Source organism: Elephantulus edwardii, unplaced genomic scaffold, assembly GCF_000299155.1.
Source record: "Elephantulus edwardii isolate Elephantulus edwardi_28Jun2011 unplaced genomic scaffold, EleEdw1.0 scaffold00184, whole genome shotgun sequence".
In the NCBI taxonomy this organism is placed as follows: domain Eukaryota; kingdom Metazoa; phylum Chordata; class Mammalia; order Macroscelidea; family Macroscelididae; genus Elephantulus; species Elephantulus edwardii.
In genome coordinates this window covers 3,454,455-3,473,112 of record NW_006399934.1, presented here as the reverse complement: position 1 = coordinate 3,473,112, position 18,658 = coordinate 3,454,455, and the positions used below count along the sequence as shown (strand labels likewise).

The 18,658-nt window shown below is 42.9% G+C and overlaps 1 protein-coding gene across 1 annotated transcript; it reads right to left on the bottom strand.

Annotated features, from left to right (window-relative positions):
* Window positions 1-512: 512 nt before the first annotated feature.
* PPP1R10 (protein phosphatase 1, regulatory subunit 10) lies at window positions 513-17,898 on the bottom strand. Its single transcript, XM_006896221.1, has 19 exons — window positions 17,381-17,898; window positions 11,555-11,672; window positions 10,737-10,823; window positions 10,387-10,522; window positions 8,897-8,948; window positions 5,542-5,619; window positions 5,237-5,410; window positions 4,889-4,994; window positions 4,652-4,764; window positions 4,026-4,126; window positions 3,656-3,803; window positions 3,420-3,578; window positions 3,071-3,317; window positions 2,846-2,909; window positions 2,489-2,683; window positions 2,271-2,346; window positions 1,912-2,025; window positions 802-1,467; window positions 513-622 (listed from the first exon to the last, which is right to left on the bottom strand). Exons 2-19 carry the CDS (start codon window positions 11,659-11,661, stop codon window positions 513-515), a joined length of 2,733 nt encoding a protein of 910 aa, XP_006896283.1. The 5' UTR covers window positions 11,662-11,672; window positions 17,381-17,898.
* Between the last annotated feature and the right edge of the window lie 760 nt (window positions 17,899-18,658).

Below are 18,658 nucleotides of genomic sequence, written 5' to 3'. Positions count from 1 at the left end.
GGGGATGTGTTCCAGAACTCAAATCCAGCCTGACTGAGCCCTCAGTGCAGCGGGACAGACAATACCCCTTTTACCACCTCCCCAGTGCATGAGGAGTAATGAACTTGGCTGGACTGATTTCTTAAGCACAGGCAGATCCACAATGGCATAGCAGAAGTGCTCTCCAGGATAACCAGCTTTAGGTTCTCAGGCATTAAGGTTAGTACTGGAAAGGGGTTTGGGGTACAGGGCAAGTCTCCTCAAAAACTGAAGTCAACTGGGTCTCCTCTTTTGCAGTTCAGGGGTAAAGAATATGTTCAGTTTCTTTCCTCCCCAGACTGGAGGAAAATATGTACATCAATGTGCACCAGTGATCAGAAAACCCCCAGAAACCCATGCAAGTGGGAACTGAGGGGGCCGGCTCCTCATCAGCTGGGGAACGGAGGAAATGGGCCTCACAGAAGCCATAACAAGGTGGAAGGAGCAAGGCTGCAGTCCACAGGGGTTGTGTGAGTGGGGCAGGCAGGTGGTCTCTAGGGCAAGGGGGGCCCATTGACACCCGGATGGTAGAAGGCACAGTTATTCTCATAGCGGCAATTGCCCTTCATCATGAAATGTCGGCAAACAGGGCGGTTGGACATATCTGTGGAAGTAAAGGAGGAATGGTTAAATAGGATAAAAAGAGGTAAATGCTCCCCTTACACCTTCCCAGTCCATGGGATCTCGAGAAATGTCTAAGACATTTCCATGGGAACCTGGCAGAAGGAACTATCATGCATAATGGGAAACTAAAAATCAACCAGGGGCAGGGCACATCCTTACCTCCTCCATGGCTATGGCCACCATCATGTCCTCGGTGGCCTCCTCCCCCATGTCCGGGCCCATCATGACCACGGTGTTCATGGGGAGGTGGTCCTCGATGGTCATGGCCTCGGTGACCGGGAACATCATGAGGCCGGTGGCCATGAGGCCCCCCGTGTCCAGGACCTTCATGGGGGCGATGTCCACTTCCACCCATGCTTCCACCAGGGCCTTCATGTGGGCGATGTCCACCACTAGCACCCATTCCTCCACCAGGGCCTTCATGGGGACGATGTCCGCTGCCCCCAGCCATTCCTCCACCAGGGCCTTCATGGGGACGATGTCCACTGTTGCTGCTCATGCCTCCACCAGGGCCTTCATGAGGACGATGACCTCCACCTCCAACCATGCCTCCACCAGGACCACCTCGTCCATTTGGGGGTCCTCCTCCAGAGCGACCTCCTCTGGCTCCACGGAATGGAGGCGGCGGGGGCTCATTTCCTCCTCGGCCACCACGTCCCCTATGATATGGGCCAGGGCCAGGTCCTGGACCCCCTCTCATTGGTCCACCTCGCATGGGGTCACCTGGGCCATCCCAGAAGGGATCACCTCCCCGAGGAGGGGGTGGAGGACCCAGGAGACGTGGACCCACTGGCCCACCAGGACCTCCAGGGCCTCCATGGGGACCTGTTCATTAAAAAAATAGAGAATTATTAGTTACATGTTAGTACACTGAGGAACCCCTATGCTCCAACTTTTCCTCCCCAGTTCGTTCTTCTTTCCTCCTCCTCCTCTGAATGTCTGTTTTAATTGTCCAATTGCCACAGTGCTTGTCAAAGCCAGTTCTGATTAATCTCCTTTGTCAGTGTGTCCTTTGCCATTCCCTATCACTCCTCCCTGAGAGAGACTTCACCCTGATTCATAAGGAAAAGGGGATGGCGTACTCTTAGCTACTTCCTGCTGAAAAGGGACACTGTGGGTTTCAGGGTGAAGGTCTTCTCTCACTATTCTAAAGGGCCCCTTTGCCTATGCTCCAACTTAAATTACCTCTTCCCTGTTTTGCCCAATTTATATTATCAGGCCTGAATTACACACATAAGCCCCACTCCAATCTAACACGTTATCACCTACCTGGCATGGGTCCCCCAGGGCCAGGAGGGAAGTGCTGCATGCCCTTGGGGCCCCCAGGGCCTCCTGGTGGGAAACCATTGGCTATTGGACCAGGGCCTAGAAGTCCATGTGGCACTGAAAGAGAAAGGGAGGACAACTGTCAGAAGATTCCAGATTGCAGGGCTTCTTATTAGACATGCTCTGATGCTCTGAGAAATTCCAACCCACCCTCTCAGACCAACCTAGAGAGCAATGGCCTCTTCCGTCCAGGACTCCCTTCCCATTTCTTGCCTACTGGCAATACCCTGGCTCTTCACAGTGTGTGAAAGCCTGCATCCCCTACTCCACTTCAGGCTTCCTCCCCGAGCCCTGAAGATTACCCAGCATCTGCTTGAGCTTGTCTGAATAGTCTGGCTGTTTCAACAATTCTTCTGAGGGATGACTGTTCGGGCTACCCTGAGAGGATTTAAGAGAGCAAGGTCAACAGATTTGCAAGGGTAATGAAACGGAGAGCCATTGGGAAGATAAAGGGATCTCAGGTATAGAGCCAGAAGAGAGTAGTCAGGGAAGATCCAAAGAGAACAGAAAAGACTCTTACCATAATGGAGGTAAGGATCTCCTGAACATTGATGCCGCCTCCTCCAGGGCCCTGAGGGCTCTTCCCAGCACCCATGCTACCCATAAGGTTAGCCAGAACAGGAGGCAACTTAGAGCCACCTGCACCATCAGGTGAGCCACCTGATCCCACAGGCTCCAAGGTCTCAACATAGGGGGTTTCATCCATGGAACACTCCTGAAAGAAGAGAAGGAAAATTAGGACCAACTAGAAAACGGGGAAGATATTCTTATGGAGAGACACATTAAAATTAATAGCCCAAAAGAACACACACACAAACCACCTCCATCCCCAATAACTAGCACCACTCCAGCGCACCCCACTACTGAGTCAACTCACCTCATCAAGCGGGATGAGTTTAGGAGGTATGGGCTCATAGGGCTCAGGATCAGGCTCATGAGGACTATCAGGAATACGACAGGTTAAAGAAAAAAGAAGAGAAAGATGATTTTAGACCTTAAATATTTTTCATCTCCATCCCTTTTCTCCACCCTCCAGGTCTTTTCCCTTCACGACAGGACTCCAACTGCTCTATAAACCAGGAAAGAATCCCATTCAGCTCACCTCTCCTTGTTCAGGAAGAGCTCCTGAAGGATCCCCTTCTCCCGCTCTGCCTGGATGTATCGTTCCTGGCTATTACTTCCAGGGGTGACAAGTGGGGAGGGCAGAACCAGGGGCCTGGGGCACACCCAGGGCACCTTCTCCTCCATGTTGTCATGGCTCAGACGCCGGGCTGTCTCAAATGCATGTCGGTCTGACAGTATCTCTCGCTTGGCTGCCTCGCCAAAATCCTTGATCTTATTCACATTTACTATTGGAAGGGTGACAAAAAAAAAAAAGAGAAGGTAAGAACCACTGTATCTTTTTCAATTTTCTTTTTCCTATAAATTACATAGGAAACTTGACTTCTTACCTCGCTCAGTTTCATCCAATTCAAAATAGAAGTATTCCCTCAGTTTGCCTTCCTCAGGCCACGTCACTGTTTTCCTCTTCCTGCCTTTACGAGTTAGCTGACTGGGATCTCCAGGACTCTCGACAGGTTTTGCATCCAGAGCCCCTGACTCCGAAGACGCTGAAAGAAGAAAAAATTTCAGAACCAGATTCTCCTTTTCAGCAAGCCTCAAAACCTGAACCAGTTTCTAGACTCACCTGTATCCATGAGCTCTGGGACTTCAACAGGTGGTACTGGGGTCCCTGGACGCTCAGTGTCCATGGCCTCAGCGGGAGGAACTGGCTCTGGAGAAGAAGGTTTGGCTGTGCTTGGTTCTGTGCTTGTTTTCCCTTCAAAGGGACTTGGCTATTAAGAAAGAAAAGAAATTAACAGGTTGACAAAATGACCAAAGGAAAAGAATCAACCCAGGGTCCTAAAAAAGATCCCCAGTGGTTCCTACAAAGGAGAACTTGGTCTCTTTAACATCATCCCATCCCACCAATCTGCAAATGAGGTAAATTTCATCCCACTGTCTTCCTCACACTTCTGCACCCTTGGTCCCTTGGAATCCCATCCCAAAGTTCACACCTTGGCAGCTGTAGGTGACAACACTTTCTTCTTCTTCTTAATTTTGATGCCTGGGACAGGGGCTGAATTGAGAGCATCCAGAAAACCCAGGCCCTCCATAGCTAAAAAAAAATGAAAAGCAAGATGAAATCATCAGCTTTCCTTTATAGTCTTATTCCTATAGACACTGGTTGGGGAGAAAATGGGCCAATGGATGCCTCAACTGTGAAATATTAACTTCTAGGTGGCCAGGATACAATGGAGAAGTTACACAGTAAGTTCTTGTTAGAACGGCTTTCTTTTGACAAACACTGCAAGTCATGGCTTTGGTTAAAATTTAGAGCTCTAATAATTCTATATAAGTGTAGGACAGAATATCCTGCTTAGCTTTGAGTGCCTCTAACTAGTCACTGAATGTTATGTCTCTGTATGCTGTATCCAAAATTACAACTAACTATGGAAGACAAGGTAAAGAGGTATAAACATTTGAGGGGAGAGAGAAAGCAAAGGGGGGGGGGAGTTATTAAAGGAAAAGTACTTCACAAAACTCAAAACCTCCCACCTCCAGAACATTTATATCTATGACAATTCAAAGTCCATTCTCCACACTTTATTTTTTTTTTTCATTCTCCACACTTTAAACTCACGTTGTGGGGGGATGATCTTCACTTTGATCTCTTTGGTGGCGTTGGGAGTGGTATTGAGTGGCTTGTATTTCTTCTCTGCAGGAGGGACAGCATCTCCAGGAATAGCTGCAGAGCTATAAGAAGAGGGACTACTGTCACCACAACCACCAACAGGAGCTCTGACTGACTCACCCCCTCATCTATTCACTTCAGGGCCACAGATCCACCCTATTCTGAAATCCAGAATGTAGTCCATACCTCTGCCGCTTAAGAGGGATGGGCTTCAGGTTGTACTTGTCAGAAACCACCACTGCATTGGCATTCTTCTTCACAGGAACCAAAGATGGTGTCTCCAGCTCTAGCCCTGGAGAAAGAGATATGGTGTGGGCAGCTGAACTCATCCTTCTATATCTTCCTGGTTTCTGTTCCGTTTCCACCCCTCAGTCTTCAACCATCCAGTATATTATTGCCCCAAATGTCTGCAAAGCTTCTCTTAGTAGTATTTGCACTTTCTCAGGCTTAACGATCACAAATCAAACTATTCTACTACTAATCTCAGAGTGTACAAATGCCTATGGACCTCCAACGGCCAACTAACAACCTTACCAGTTGAACGAAACTTGGCATGACTGGGCGCTGTGGTTCGAAGAGACTTGGGCTTTTCTTTCTTCTTCTCTGGGGCCTCTTCAGTCCGAGTCTCAGCCTTTACCTCAGTCAAAGGTCGCTCAGGAGGAGTGGTTCGACTCTTTCCCTCTTCTTTACGTTTCTTCTTATCTTTTTCTAATACAGAAAAGCAGAAAAGACTTTTACTTCTATAAAGATAGCATTCAGTGGTGAAGAAGGCTGAGGGCACCTGGAGGCAACCTTCCTCCTCAATGTTAATAAAAGGTGCCAAGAGTGAAGCAGCTTACCGGCAGGCTGAGCACTACTCTGAGAGCGGATGACAGCCATCCAATCGCTGACTAGGACGGAGGCCAATTTCCGAAGCTCTGAAGAGGAGAGAGAAAAAAAAAAAGAAATGCCTGAATAAATGAAAATTATATTCTTCTTTCAATAGCAGAACACAGAATGCTTGAAAACATATTTGAAAAGCTCTCAAACAGAAAAAGTCATTCAATGTTTTCAAAAGTACAGGTTTAAAAAGATAAAGAGATAGGTTTAAAAACCAATTAAAATAACTTAACAAATCAAAGTTGTCTTCTCTTTAACTCCCATGCTTTCACAACACTGAGGAGTGAAATGAAGCAACGCAGACTACAGATGGCACTAAGAACTATACTTGTAGAATCACATATTATCTTCTAGAATTGTGCAGCCTGAGAGTGTTAATTCCCTTTAGAGACACAGAAAATGAAGCCTAGAAAGTTAGCTTTCAAAACTAGAAAGGGCAGACTCAACACTGAAAGACAGTGCAGCCTATGTGCCTTCACTAACAACCTGCTAAAGGACAGAACTGAAATCAGAGTCATGGCAAGGAGAAGACATGACAGCAAGCATCTAAAGAATGATGAGGTGCAAAATCAAACTTTTCTTGTGTTAATAATGAGGCAAACAATGTCAGAGTTTCCAGTCAGATTCAGGTCTTTATAAAAATTAATTTTCAGACAACCTTTTAAAATTTATAATAAAGGTGAAAACAGAACATTAAAACAGACCAATTTAGAGTTGGAGAATCAACATAAAACTAGCGAAAACAGCTCAGAGTTAAAGAACAAAGTTTAAGGTGAAGGTAAAGAACAGAATTTGGTTCTAAATAAATTGGGTGAATATGCCTTTAAAGCTCTTCCCCTCCATTCTTGGTAAATAACATCTCTTTACTATGGTACCTCTCTCCTGCCAAATTCCACTTAAAAGATGAAAACCTAAATATTCAAAACTAAAAAGACCTAAGAACCAAGTCCTACATTAACATTAAGAAAATGAGAACCAAATAAATGATTTCATGTCAACAATATTGTGAATTAAAACAAAACTGGAAGAATGGCCCAGTGCTTACTACTACTAGACTTATCCCAAGGCTGCAACAAATAGGCCAAAGCCTCTTATAAAAAAGGACCTAGAAACAATGCTCAAGTTGCTAGTTCTAGAGCCTTGGGAGACATCGAGGCCAATTAGCATAACACAATTCATATAACAACAATGTTCTATATCCTATTTTGGTAAATAGTGACTAGGCTCTTAAAGGCTTATGAGCAGCCACCAAAAGTAAGACTAGTGGTCCCTCCCTATGTAGAACAAAGGAGAGAAGAAAAGCAAGATGCATAGAAACAGTCCAAAAGACTTAACAGACTGGGTGCACAATCCTGAGACTTGAAAAAAAATAGATGGTGCCCAGCTACCATTGTTGTCTCTTCTAAAATATATCAAAATAGAAAGTCCTGGATGATTAGGGTGAAAAATATGGAACAAAACTAGAAAACATGCACTGCAATCCCAGAAGCGCACGGTTCAAATCCACCAGATGCTCTGCCGGGAAAGGAGGAACAATCTCTCCTCCTGTACCAGTCAGATCCGATTTGATGGCACGCGCGCGCGTGCGCACACCCACACACTAATAAAATAATTTTAAAAAATTTTAAAAAAAAACACAACAAACAAACAAACTAGAAAACATGAACATGGCCAAGATTACTCGTCCAACGGACTGGTGGAACCCAGGAAACTACGGCACCTGGTCTGAACCTGAAATAAAACTCACTCCCATGGCGCACCTCCCAACAGATAAGTCTAGAAGGTGAACAATAACATCAGGGAAGCACTCACTCCTTAGACTAATCAAGAGAGCAGAATTTATCCATGGATAAAGCTTAGAAGACACTGAACAGTAAGAGAGAAAGATTAACACAAGAGAAATGAGAAACACAAGAGGAGTGTTAAGACTAGATTACATTATATGTATTGCAATTAATGTCAAAAAAATGTGTATAAATGGGAAACAAATTAGCTCTATAAACTTCACTCACATCACAACAAAAAGGAAAAAAAATCCCCATTATTTTTTATAAAGGATGCTATAACTATTCACTTGGAAGAAAGATTAGTGTCATGTGCTTCAGTTTACTGAGTAGAAATTAAAGAAATCCCTAAAATTTAGGAAAATGTGGAATTTCCTAGAGCCAGGCCCAAGCCAGATTATATGGCCCTTGCTGGGAGCTCTAAAACCTTTTGCCTTAGAAAAAGACTTACTTTCAGAGATATGATGATGGACTCAAGATTTTTTTTTTAAGTACAATTTCCATTTTATTTTCAGATTAGTTTTTTCTTCAGCCTTTAAGAAATCAAATCCTTACATGGGCTTTGGTAGTGGTCGTGGGGAAGCACCTGCAGGTCTAAATCTAGGTGGAGGTACTCGGTCCTTTCGGGGTTCATGAGAAGGGTTCCTCACCAACAGCTGTGAATGGCACAACTCACACAGTAGTGCAGTTTCTCACAGGGCTTTTGAAGCACGTATGCGTTGAAGACACTTGCTTCGGAAACGTCCCTGACGGCAGCTGCCTCTACTATATTTTTAATTACGTATTTCTTAACTGCCTTGTTTTTGGGCACGCACTGGGCGAAGTTCGTGCAGCAAAATAGGATGCACATGGCCACAGCCCTTATTGGCACGACCATTGTTTCTCCTTTTTTGTGTGTGTGCTAAATTGATGGGGGTTTTTTTGTTTGTTTTTTTTTTTAATTTTATTATTTTTGTGTGCGTGTACCGTCAAATCAGAGCTGACTGGTACAGGAGGAGATTGTCCCTCCTTCCCCGGCAGAGCATCTGGTGTAAATTGATGTTTTAATAAAATAAATTTACGGTGCTTGATTCTTGCAAAACTAGGGATTAGAAACATGCTTTCCAAGAAAAGCAGTTGTTTGCTGTTTCTCCTTTTCTTTGTCATGTTGGATGCGAGGGTCCGAGAGCAAGAGTCAAGATTTTGCCTGTGCTCTACAATAATGCTTACCGGTAGAATTTTTAACTAGAGCAACAGAACACAGGAGAAAAGCAGTACAGGGACAATCCAAGAGCAACAGAGAGATGGTCAGTGTGTGAATGTAATAGGGAAAATGAGCAGAGGTAGAACTGGCTTTTTTTTTTAATTATTATTTTTTATTATTTTGTGTGTGTGTGTGTGTACCGTCAAATCGGATCTGACTGGTACAGGAGGAGATTGTCCCTCCTTTTCCCGGCAGAGCATCTGGTGGATCTGAACCGTCCGCCTCTGGGACTGCAGTGCAGCTTCTTGCCACTAGGCCACCAGAGCTCCCCTAGAACTGGCATCTTACCTTCATCCTCACTTGATTTGCTCAGCTGCTTCACCAACTTGGCCGTGTTGTTCTAGGATAGAGAAAGAAGCAGCAGAAAGGTGAATGCCATGAGCAAAGTAATCCCACTCAGAACTAACTCACAATATGAAAAGCCCTTTAACAATACTAACAACATCTTTTATATAGAGTACTTAATTTTGAGAGAGAGCTCTGGAAGCACTGTGGTTCAAACTCACAAGCTGCTCTACAGGAGAAAGATGAGGCAGTGTGTTTGCATAACACACTTTACAGCCTTGGAAACTAACTCTAAGGGATTGTTCTACTCAACAGCAGTGGTTTTATGTTGTTGGTTTTGTTTGGGTTTCTCTTGTTTCTCACTTTTTACAAAATCTTAATCTCTAGAACTAATCAAGTAGTTGTTGTTATGCGCCAGAACTAATCAAGTAGTTGTTGTTATGCGCCACTGAGTTGTTTGCGACTCAGCGACCCTATGTATAAGAGCCCTAAACGCTACTCTATCCTATGCCAACCTCACTGTCTCCAACACACTCACTCCCACCATCCCAATCACAGAATCGATCCATCTCATCGAGGGTCTTCCTCTCCTGTGCTGTACCTCCACTCTCCAAACATGATGTCCCTCTCCAAGGACCAGTCCCTCCTTGCAACATGCCCAAAGTATGTCAGACGAAGCTTCAGAATCCTTGACTCCAAGAAGCATTCCGGCTTCACTCTTGTTTGTTCTCCTAGCAGTTCATAGTATATTCAACACTCTTCTCCAGCAAAGGCATCAGTTCTCCTTCTATCACCCCTAGTTATTGTCTAGATTTCTAATGGATGGACGTAACTGCGAAGACTATAGCCCGGATCAGGTGCACCTTGTCTCCAGCCTGACATCGTTGCTCTTCAGTACTCTTGAGAAGTCCCCGACAGCTGACTTTCCCAATGCAATTCATCTCTTGATTTCCTGGCTTTATTCTCTTTAAGTTCTGGTAGCCTAATAGGTAGGGAGTTGTACTGACAACAAAAGGCATGTGGTTCCAATCTACCACCTGCTTTTCAGAAAATGGGAAATCTCCTGTGTGATTTATAGCCTTTTAAAACCTGCTGGAGGGTCAGCTGTAAGTTAGTTCCAATTTTTTTTTTAATTTTTATTGTATTATTTTTATGTGTACCGTCAAATCAGATCTGACTGGTACAAGAGGAGATTGCCCCCTCCTTCTCCAGCAGAGGATCTGGTGGATTTGAACCGCATACCTCTGGAACTGCAGTGCAGCGTCTTGCCACTAGGCCACCAGAGCTCCTTAAGTTAGTTCCAATTTGATAGCAACCAACAACAGAGATAAAGTGCCTCAAACCTTACACCTATTAAACAAAATCAGTTTGAACTGAGTCTTCTGATTCTGCCATTCTGTCTCACAAGAACCAGGACTGCAGCCACATAGGACACTGTAATTCTCATGTTAAACTAAAAAGGAAAGAACCAAAGCTGTGAAGAATAAAGGAACCTGCTTGAGATGATCCACAGTGAGAGGAAGGTGTTGCAGAGTCAGGAGAATTTGTTGTAAGAGGGGAACATTATTGGTTGTCTTTGAATATGTCAGCCAACTGTTAAGAAGCGTGTAACCACCAACATCAATAAACCTGCAGATAGGTAGAAGAAATTATAACTTTCTTTTCCTTAAGTTTCAGAAGCACCACAACCCATACTTCTAATCCCTCATTAAAAATCCAGGAACCGTTCCCCATACGGGCCACCAAAAAAAAAAAAAAAATCCAGGAACCTTAAGCTTCACTTCATCCCATGTATGCTTTCTAACTACATCTTCCCATCCTTGTCAACCAGATCACTACTTACTTGACTAATATTTCCGGTGAACGGGTCTGCAGGAGAATGTTCAAGTAAGTGCACCGACTCACCATCTTTCGTGCTTCCTTCATCAGACTGTAGGAAATGAATTAAGGTTAGAAATGGAACAGCCAGATTAAGCCTCTTCATTCCCCACAAGAGCCTATTTATCTGTGGGAGTGCCAAGAAAACCCTGATGATGTAAGACATGGATTCCAGAATCTGGAAGGTCATAGGGACCTCTAGGAGGATGGAATGAATCCAAAGTGACAGAGAAAACCATGGGACAATGGAAGAAAATGGAACAGACCCTGAAGTCTCTCATCTAGGGAGGTAAGCAATCACTGCTTCCCTAACATATGAAGGTTATCTGATCCTGCTTATAGACAAGAATCCCAGCCCTCAACAAACAACCCTTGATGGTCTATTCAAGACTGGTTTGGTCATTTGCTTTTCCCGCTACTGGAAAACTCAACAATCTTTGAAGAGGGGGAAAACTCCAAAACACAACAAAACTCATTTTTAATATCTGGAACCTGATCCCAAACAGAACGAATTCTGTCATTTGACTGCTTAGCTCTCATTACAAAGGGTGACATGGACCCACTCACAACCACTTTTGGGACTAAGAGTATCTAAACAGTCAGCTTTTACTATAAGGCTAGAGACTAAAAGATCATCTTTTCCTATCACTTGTCGTGAAATTATTAAATTTTTATCCAATCCATTGACTTTCCTTTCAAAGATTCATTGCTATCTGCCTTAATTGGAACTGTAACACTATGTCTTATAGTCTCTAGTTACAATGAATCTAAGCATGTACTTACCTAAAAATCTTGGAAATCCCATCTACACTCTTGACTTCCCCATCTCGGTTAAGAAAGGTATCCAGGCCTTTGAGCAGCTCTTTGGGATCTATTGGACCCGAACCCATGATTGTGATTTCTGAAAGAATATAACAATATATCACCTGATATATGGGTGACATGGACAGTCAAATTATGCTAAGTCTCATTTCTGTATCTGATTAATGACTACTCAATCCATATTGACATGAACTCACCACTTTCTAGATAAAATCAAGTGACCACTGTCACTAATGAGAAAAATAAACCATAGCCTACTAACCACAAATTATAATGAATGGGACATCAAATTAGAGGTCTGGGGAAGCAGAGTTTTCTGTGCTTCCTTCCCGTTCTACCTTTTCTAAGGTAGCAGAACTTCACTAGATTATATTAAAGGTCTAATAGTCAAATGTCTAAAACATGATTACTCAACACTTTCAAAGCAGTTTTTAGGATCTTTCTCTCCTCAGTTGCTGATAAATTTGCCTGGCTTGACAAAACTCCAAAGACCCACAAAAATAACCTCACTTTAAGAACTCGGCCAATCTTGGACTCAATGTTTTATAAAAGTCACTGTCTTCTGAGATTAGCCTATTAAGTTATAAACATCTGAAGTAGCAGGTATCAACTGAGGTTGTAGGTGACAAAAACCAAAACTTGGAATCAGACCCTTTCCCCAGGGGAATTTGGGGAAGCTTTCAAAAATGGAGACAGATGGTTGCAAAGGAAATTAAATAGGTCTCCCTAAGCCCTGGATAAATGAACTCATTAACCAAACACCGCACATGGGTATACGGTTCCAATTTAAGAGAAGCTTGTTTTGTAGCTGCCAAAGCAAAAATGGGAAATCTGGCTATTTCACACCCCTCAAATCACAACACCTTTCCAACATCTGCCAGGTCTTAAGAAACCACGGAGCCAGAATAAAGCTAAATACTTGAAATGTGCCATTAAATCGTAAACAGTTTTTGAACAGGCTGGAAGAAACTTAAAAGCTAAACAATAAGGGAGTGAAGTATGAAGTAATTTCTAGGCTACTACCCAAATTCCATGGATATTAATTTAGGGTAAATAAGGGACTTTTCATCTGCACTGCCTTTAAACACTGGCTTCTACAAAGCACAAAGAAAGCTACCTCAGTAAGATTTGAATTAGAGAAATAAGGCTATCAATGGGGAAGAAATCAACATGGAGACAATGCTCTCCAATATTGAGATAACAGATCAAGAGAGGGGTGGAAGAAATAATTATCTTGGGTTTTACAAAGATGGCTAAATTTTTGCAAAGATAACTCAGTTTCTTACTAAATAATGAAAATAAGTTCAATGTCAAATTAAGAGAGAAAAAAAAGAAAGAGTATCACAACCCGCAGGTATAAACATAGGAAGAAAAGGAAATGAACCAAGAAATGCTGGGAGGTGAACAAGGCTGAGAACTGTATGCTGTAGCCGCTCCTCTACCCCAAAACTTCAATGAAGACAAGAACCTGAGGTCAGAGGAATATTCAAAGCAAACTCAGATTAGATGTCTATGGACCAAACTCATTAAGAATGTGATTACAGCCAGACAGAAACAGGAATAAAATTTTTCCATATAGTTGAGACATTATATAGAAACATAGCTATCTAGATACTAGAAAAGCAATGAGGGATTCCAAAAACCATCATTAACAAAGATAAAAACTAATTTTAAACACACCTCCCCACCATCAAGCGCTATGATAATATACAGTAAGTCTTGATTTAAACTAAGATCACTTTAAATCTGTCACACCTGAACAACAGCTAGCCCCATTAATTCAACCCAGAGATGAAGACAGAACTGTGGAGAACTCCTTTTTGCATACCCTATCACATAGGCCAACAGGCCTACTACCTCCATTTCATTCAAGAACTAAAAAAACTAGCACCTGAGCTGAACTGTTCATCTAGTGGCTGGGAAATGAGAGAAAATAACCATTCTCAGAAAAGTGGTCAATAAGCACAAAACTAAATTCTGTGTAGCTCCTACTGGACATGGGAGCCACCTTTTAATTCTCTTTGAATAACCATGAAACAAGAAAAATTGTCAAGGAAAGGAAGGTAGGAGACAAATCAGAATACTAAAGATCCAATTTCCCATTACTGTTCTTATTTTGAAGATTGGATTAAATCAAATCATGTGATACAATTTAAGTGGGGTTTCCTCCATGCAGATTAGTTTTCATCCATTTAAGATTAAATGCCACTATCATGTGTTATTTCACAATTTCCTATGAAGTCAGTACATTTAAAATTCATTTACAAGGTACTCAAGTGGAAAGGAATGTAAAGCCTAACATTCCTTACATAGGCCTATGGTAAATAAGCAAACCTGAACTGTCCAGAGAAGGTAGAAAGTTACTAAATGTCACAACATGATCTGGAACCTAGCATGAGAGTTTGAGACAGCCTTCTGGAAGTAAAACGAATCCAGAGCATGATTGGTTTGGGTTTGTTTTTGTTTTGTTTTTTTTTTAGCATGTTTTTACACACTAATTTCATTGAAAGCAGACCATCCAGATGGGGGGGGGGAAAGGCAAACTCCTGTACTTGTCCTGAGCTTGGCTTCCTTGTGGAGCATGAGAAAATTGTATATGCACATAACTGGCAAAAAGCACTGGGTAATTTCCTACATGGAATAGTAATTTTAAAAATCCAGAAAAGTGATAAAAATGTCCACCTCCAGAATGGATTTTACTTTTTCCAGTCAGGTAGCTTAACCTGGTTTGGCTAATATTGTCCCATACTCATCAACACTGAAACAGGGAATTTGGTTAAGGTGAAAAGTCTATGCAAGTCAGGATCCTTTAAAAAGAAATCAAAACTAAAAGAGTAATTTACAACTTCTAAGGAAAAGAAAAACAATCCCTCTTTACTGCCACTTATTGGGCACTTGAAACTTTTATAAATGAAAATGCTTTCTTCTTATACCCTTATTTCCCATGCTGTGTTTTAGGCATTTCCTAGTATGCCTTAATAGTGGTGTGACCGTCTTTCAGGTGACTCAAAAGATTGCACACTTCTTTTAGGTGATAAACCTTGAACTGTCATCTTGAAAACCTGGTACATGAATCAAGGCTTGAATTCAAGTACTCCTAACAGGAAGATCCCAGAATAGAATTCTGGCCACAGTACAGGGACCAGGTTTTCTCAAGTTTTCTGGATGGATCTGGTTTTCCGAGTAGACCTTATTGTTTCCTATCTATCATCTTAAAGATGATCTTTATTAATCCCTTGCTTGCTAGAGTTCAGGAACCAGTGGGCAATGCTCAGCTCCCAAGGAGGGTATGCTGTAGAGACATATGGTAAACTGCTTAGAAAACACTTGTGGTCAACAGACATGTGGAAGAGTCCCTCCCACTCGCCCAATTCAGAAGTCTGAGTCAAAATCTAGAAATCCAGAGTAGAAAATCAGCCCAATTTACCCCATAATAAGTAACAGTCTAAAGCCTCTACCTTTCTACATGTCTTTGAAAAAAAGCATATGGACTTTGAGAAAGATTTGTGACCATGAAAAAATTCTGAGCTAGATTAAGGGACAAGATAGTCACCCTCAGAAAAGGGTTTGGCTTTTAAACATGCACCAAATTCTATATCCCAGGTTAAAATGGAGAGGACACTATTGGTCCCTCAACGTTCAAAAAATTTCAGGAAAAATTAAAAAAATGTGGCTCTTTGGAAAAAGAAATGAAGGCTGTGAAATGTAATTAACACCAGAAAGGTTTTGCTTACCAGAAACCGTAGCTTGATGCCCCCTGCCTCGAGTTTACAACTTCAGCCTCTTTTCCTATTCACGTCCCATCCTAGTACCAATGTACAGGAGCTAAGCAACTGGAGAATGTGATACAGCACTGGATGCAAAGAACTTATTCCCAAATTGAGGTAGGAATAAGGGTAATTTAGAAGAAAGCCCTCAAGGACCACTCTCCCTCACATTCTCATTACACAAAAGACCAAAGGCCCAAGGCCCAAGTGTCATTAGGATCAATATGTCTACCATTACATTCTCAAGACTTGTATTCTCCCAGCATAACCCAACATGAGAGAGAACAGTATAACCCACTCCTCCCCGAGAGCCTTCAAGTCTTAAAAAGTACAGTTGAGGTCTGTCAATTGAGGAAATTTCCAAGCAGTTGTGATGAGTGAAAGGTTAAAGAATTAGCTTTGATCCTTAAAAAGCACAGCGGCCCACGCAGATGGGAGTCTCAAGATCTAACCACTGTTAACTCCTCCCACATTTAACATGAAGAGATTAAAAGATTACATGTAAAGAAAATAGTTTCTTCTACACTCTTCTCCCTAACAGCAGCCTATTCAGAGTCCAGATGGCATCTACTTAGGGGTGGAGCTTCAAGGGGGTGGAGAGTGGAGGAAGCTGATTACATCACCTTTTAATGCTGCTCCTCCCCCTTGACCAAGTTTCTAGGGCGGCCCTAAGCTCTGGCTAGCAATGGGGAGGAAAAACAAAGAAGCAGGGACGCCATTTTGTAATGGAGAGAATTAAAAAAAGCTACCCAAGCTCTGCCGGTAGCAGATTACATTGTAAAACATCCTCATTTGATTAAAAAGAACAGTAAAAAACAGCGCTCCACGCTAAAAATCTCTAAACTATTTTTAAGAGCTTTGTGAAAATAAGAACAAATAAAATAACATTGTTAACAGTTTTCTGGGAAGAGTAAAGAATTTTGCAATTTGAGGTTTAACTACCACCGACCACCCCTTTCCTCCCTATAAAGGGAAAGGGGGAGGACTTGGACCCTTCTCAACAAATAGGGTTGAGGTGGGAGGACAGGAGGAAAATGGGTCAAGGCACAACCTGCATCGCCGCTTGGAAGAGACAAAAGGACAAGGAAAAGTCGCCATATTGAAGCAGGGAAGAAAAAAATTGCTTTTTAACGACACAAATCTTTTCGAAAGCTAGCATTCAATTTGCACTAAATGGCTTTTAAAATTATACTCCTGAATTGCACAATCCCCCACTTTTCCACCCTTTTATCTGTATCCCCCCTTTCAAAAAAATATCAAGATAAAATTGTTAATCATTTTTGCTTTTAAATAACCTATGCAACCTTCAACATTCACAAGACATTCTCTACTTTCCCAACTATTATCTTGTATGTATTGGCACTAAGACTATATTGTCCTGAATTTAGTGTCTTGCAATCTTTATTCCTAGATTGCCACGTATTTTAATCACACAAATATATTTCAAATTACATTAAAATTGAGAGGATTTAACAATCACTTATAAATTCAGCCAGCTGTTTTTCTCTCTGCCCATCTCCTTACCCTGCAATCTTTATGTACAGATTGCTTATTCATCTGGCAAATTGAAAAGCGCCCCTGCTCGTCTCACACACAAAGAAGTGGGACTTTTGGGCCACAAGATCCACCATCTTTTGTATGTGAGCTCATTAACCCTTTTGAAGACTGCTGCTAAGCAGAGGATGGTAACCATTCCTCTTTATATACACTTATGGCTTTGGCAGTCTGGAAATTGGCTGGATTACCAAGGGTTAACCGTCAAAATCCTCACTTGCTGACCCTCCCTCCACGCTTCTCCTTGCCCGCATCTGGGCAGGGAAGAGGTAGGTGGTATGGGAGAGAGAACAAGACTGTTTATAGACCCAAAGGCCCTTTTCAGTGGAGATTAAGCGACCGGAGCGGTCCTTCTCCAGTTCTCGATTTGTTCTATGATCTCATTTCTTCCTCTCATTTTTTGGTTTCACAACGGGAAACGTTGATTTCTTGTTGCAAGGCTTGTTTTTGAAAATTCGACACTTACTATCCAATTTTTTTGCGACGTCAGCACCTCGGGCTCAGGGGGTAGGGGATTAAAATTTGGAAGAAAAAAAACACCAACCAGGACCCAAGACTCGATTATTTGAGGGGTCTCATTGGATCAAAAAGTCTCCTTAAAAAACAAAGGCCAACTCAGTAGTCATTTCCCCCACCACCCAACTCCATTTAGGGAGGGGGGGTCTTTGAAAAAAATTTCTGAGTGGATTAAAAAAATTAAAACGCTGGATGAGTGAATTTGGGTGGGTTTGGGAGGGAGGGTGGTTGATTATTTTTTGCAGTTATGTGGTGACGGTCCTTCGGCCAGAGATTTCGGTCCCAAGCAGCGTGGGCTGGTGGGGGGGCAAGATAGGTGGGTGGGGGGCTGAAGACACAAGTGGTTGGGCTGGTGCTGCGGTTTTCCCTTTCCCCCCTCTCAGGATCCTTTGACGGGCTTAGATGTTGCTGCGGCTTGTTTCGGTTTTCCTCGTGGCCGGCCTGTCTTTCTCCGAGAAAATTGAAACCTGGGGGTAAAAGGAACACAAAGGAGAAAGATGTAGTCAATACGGGTTGTTTTTTTAACACACCCATTATTAAGTGCCATTATTTTCCCAAAACACTTCCGCGAGCCAAACTTACTACAGCCGCTTTAAAATGAATTATTCCTCCCAAACGAATCTTTGGCTAACCCCCGCTTCCCATGTCCTAAAACGACGTCCTCCGCAAAAAATTTACCCTTCAACAATACACGGACGAAACTTACCTCTAAACGAACCCCAGAATGGCGGCTACCCGCTCGGGTGGAGTCTTTTATACCAGGACGCCGCCCAACGCGCCCAAACTTGCTAGTGAAACGCCCTTGTCGCGAGACATTGTGAGCGAGGCGTGAACTCATTGGCTAATCGGAAGGCTAACTCGCCAGCTGATTGGCTACCCTTCCATGTCCTTCGCTCAGTCTTTCCTCCTTGCTCCCTCTTCCGCCTCCTACTTGCTGCCCCGCGGCGTGCGCGTGACAGATGAGTTCAGCTCCGCCCTTTTACCCTTCTTCCACCACTTCCGCCCGTCGTGCGCATTTCTCACCCTGGGTGGGTAAAACTGACTTAGCGCATGCGCACTAAAAGTATCCTGCTCCAAATCGCCTTCAAAATTGCTGCAAAAGCAAACTGTAAGAATAAGATCTGGAAGCCATGGAGACTAACTTAGTAAAAGCACAATTTTGAGGCCGAATTCGATTGTGACGCAGTTGAAATTAGCCTCTCGTACGTCCCCCACCCCCACCCCCGCT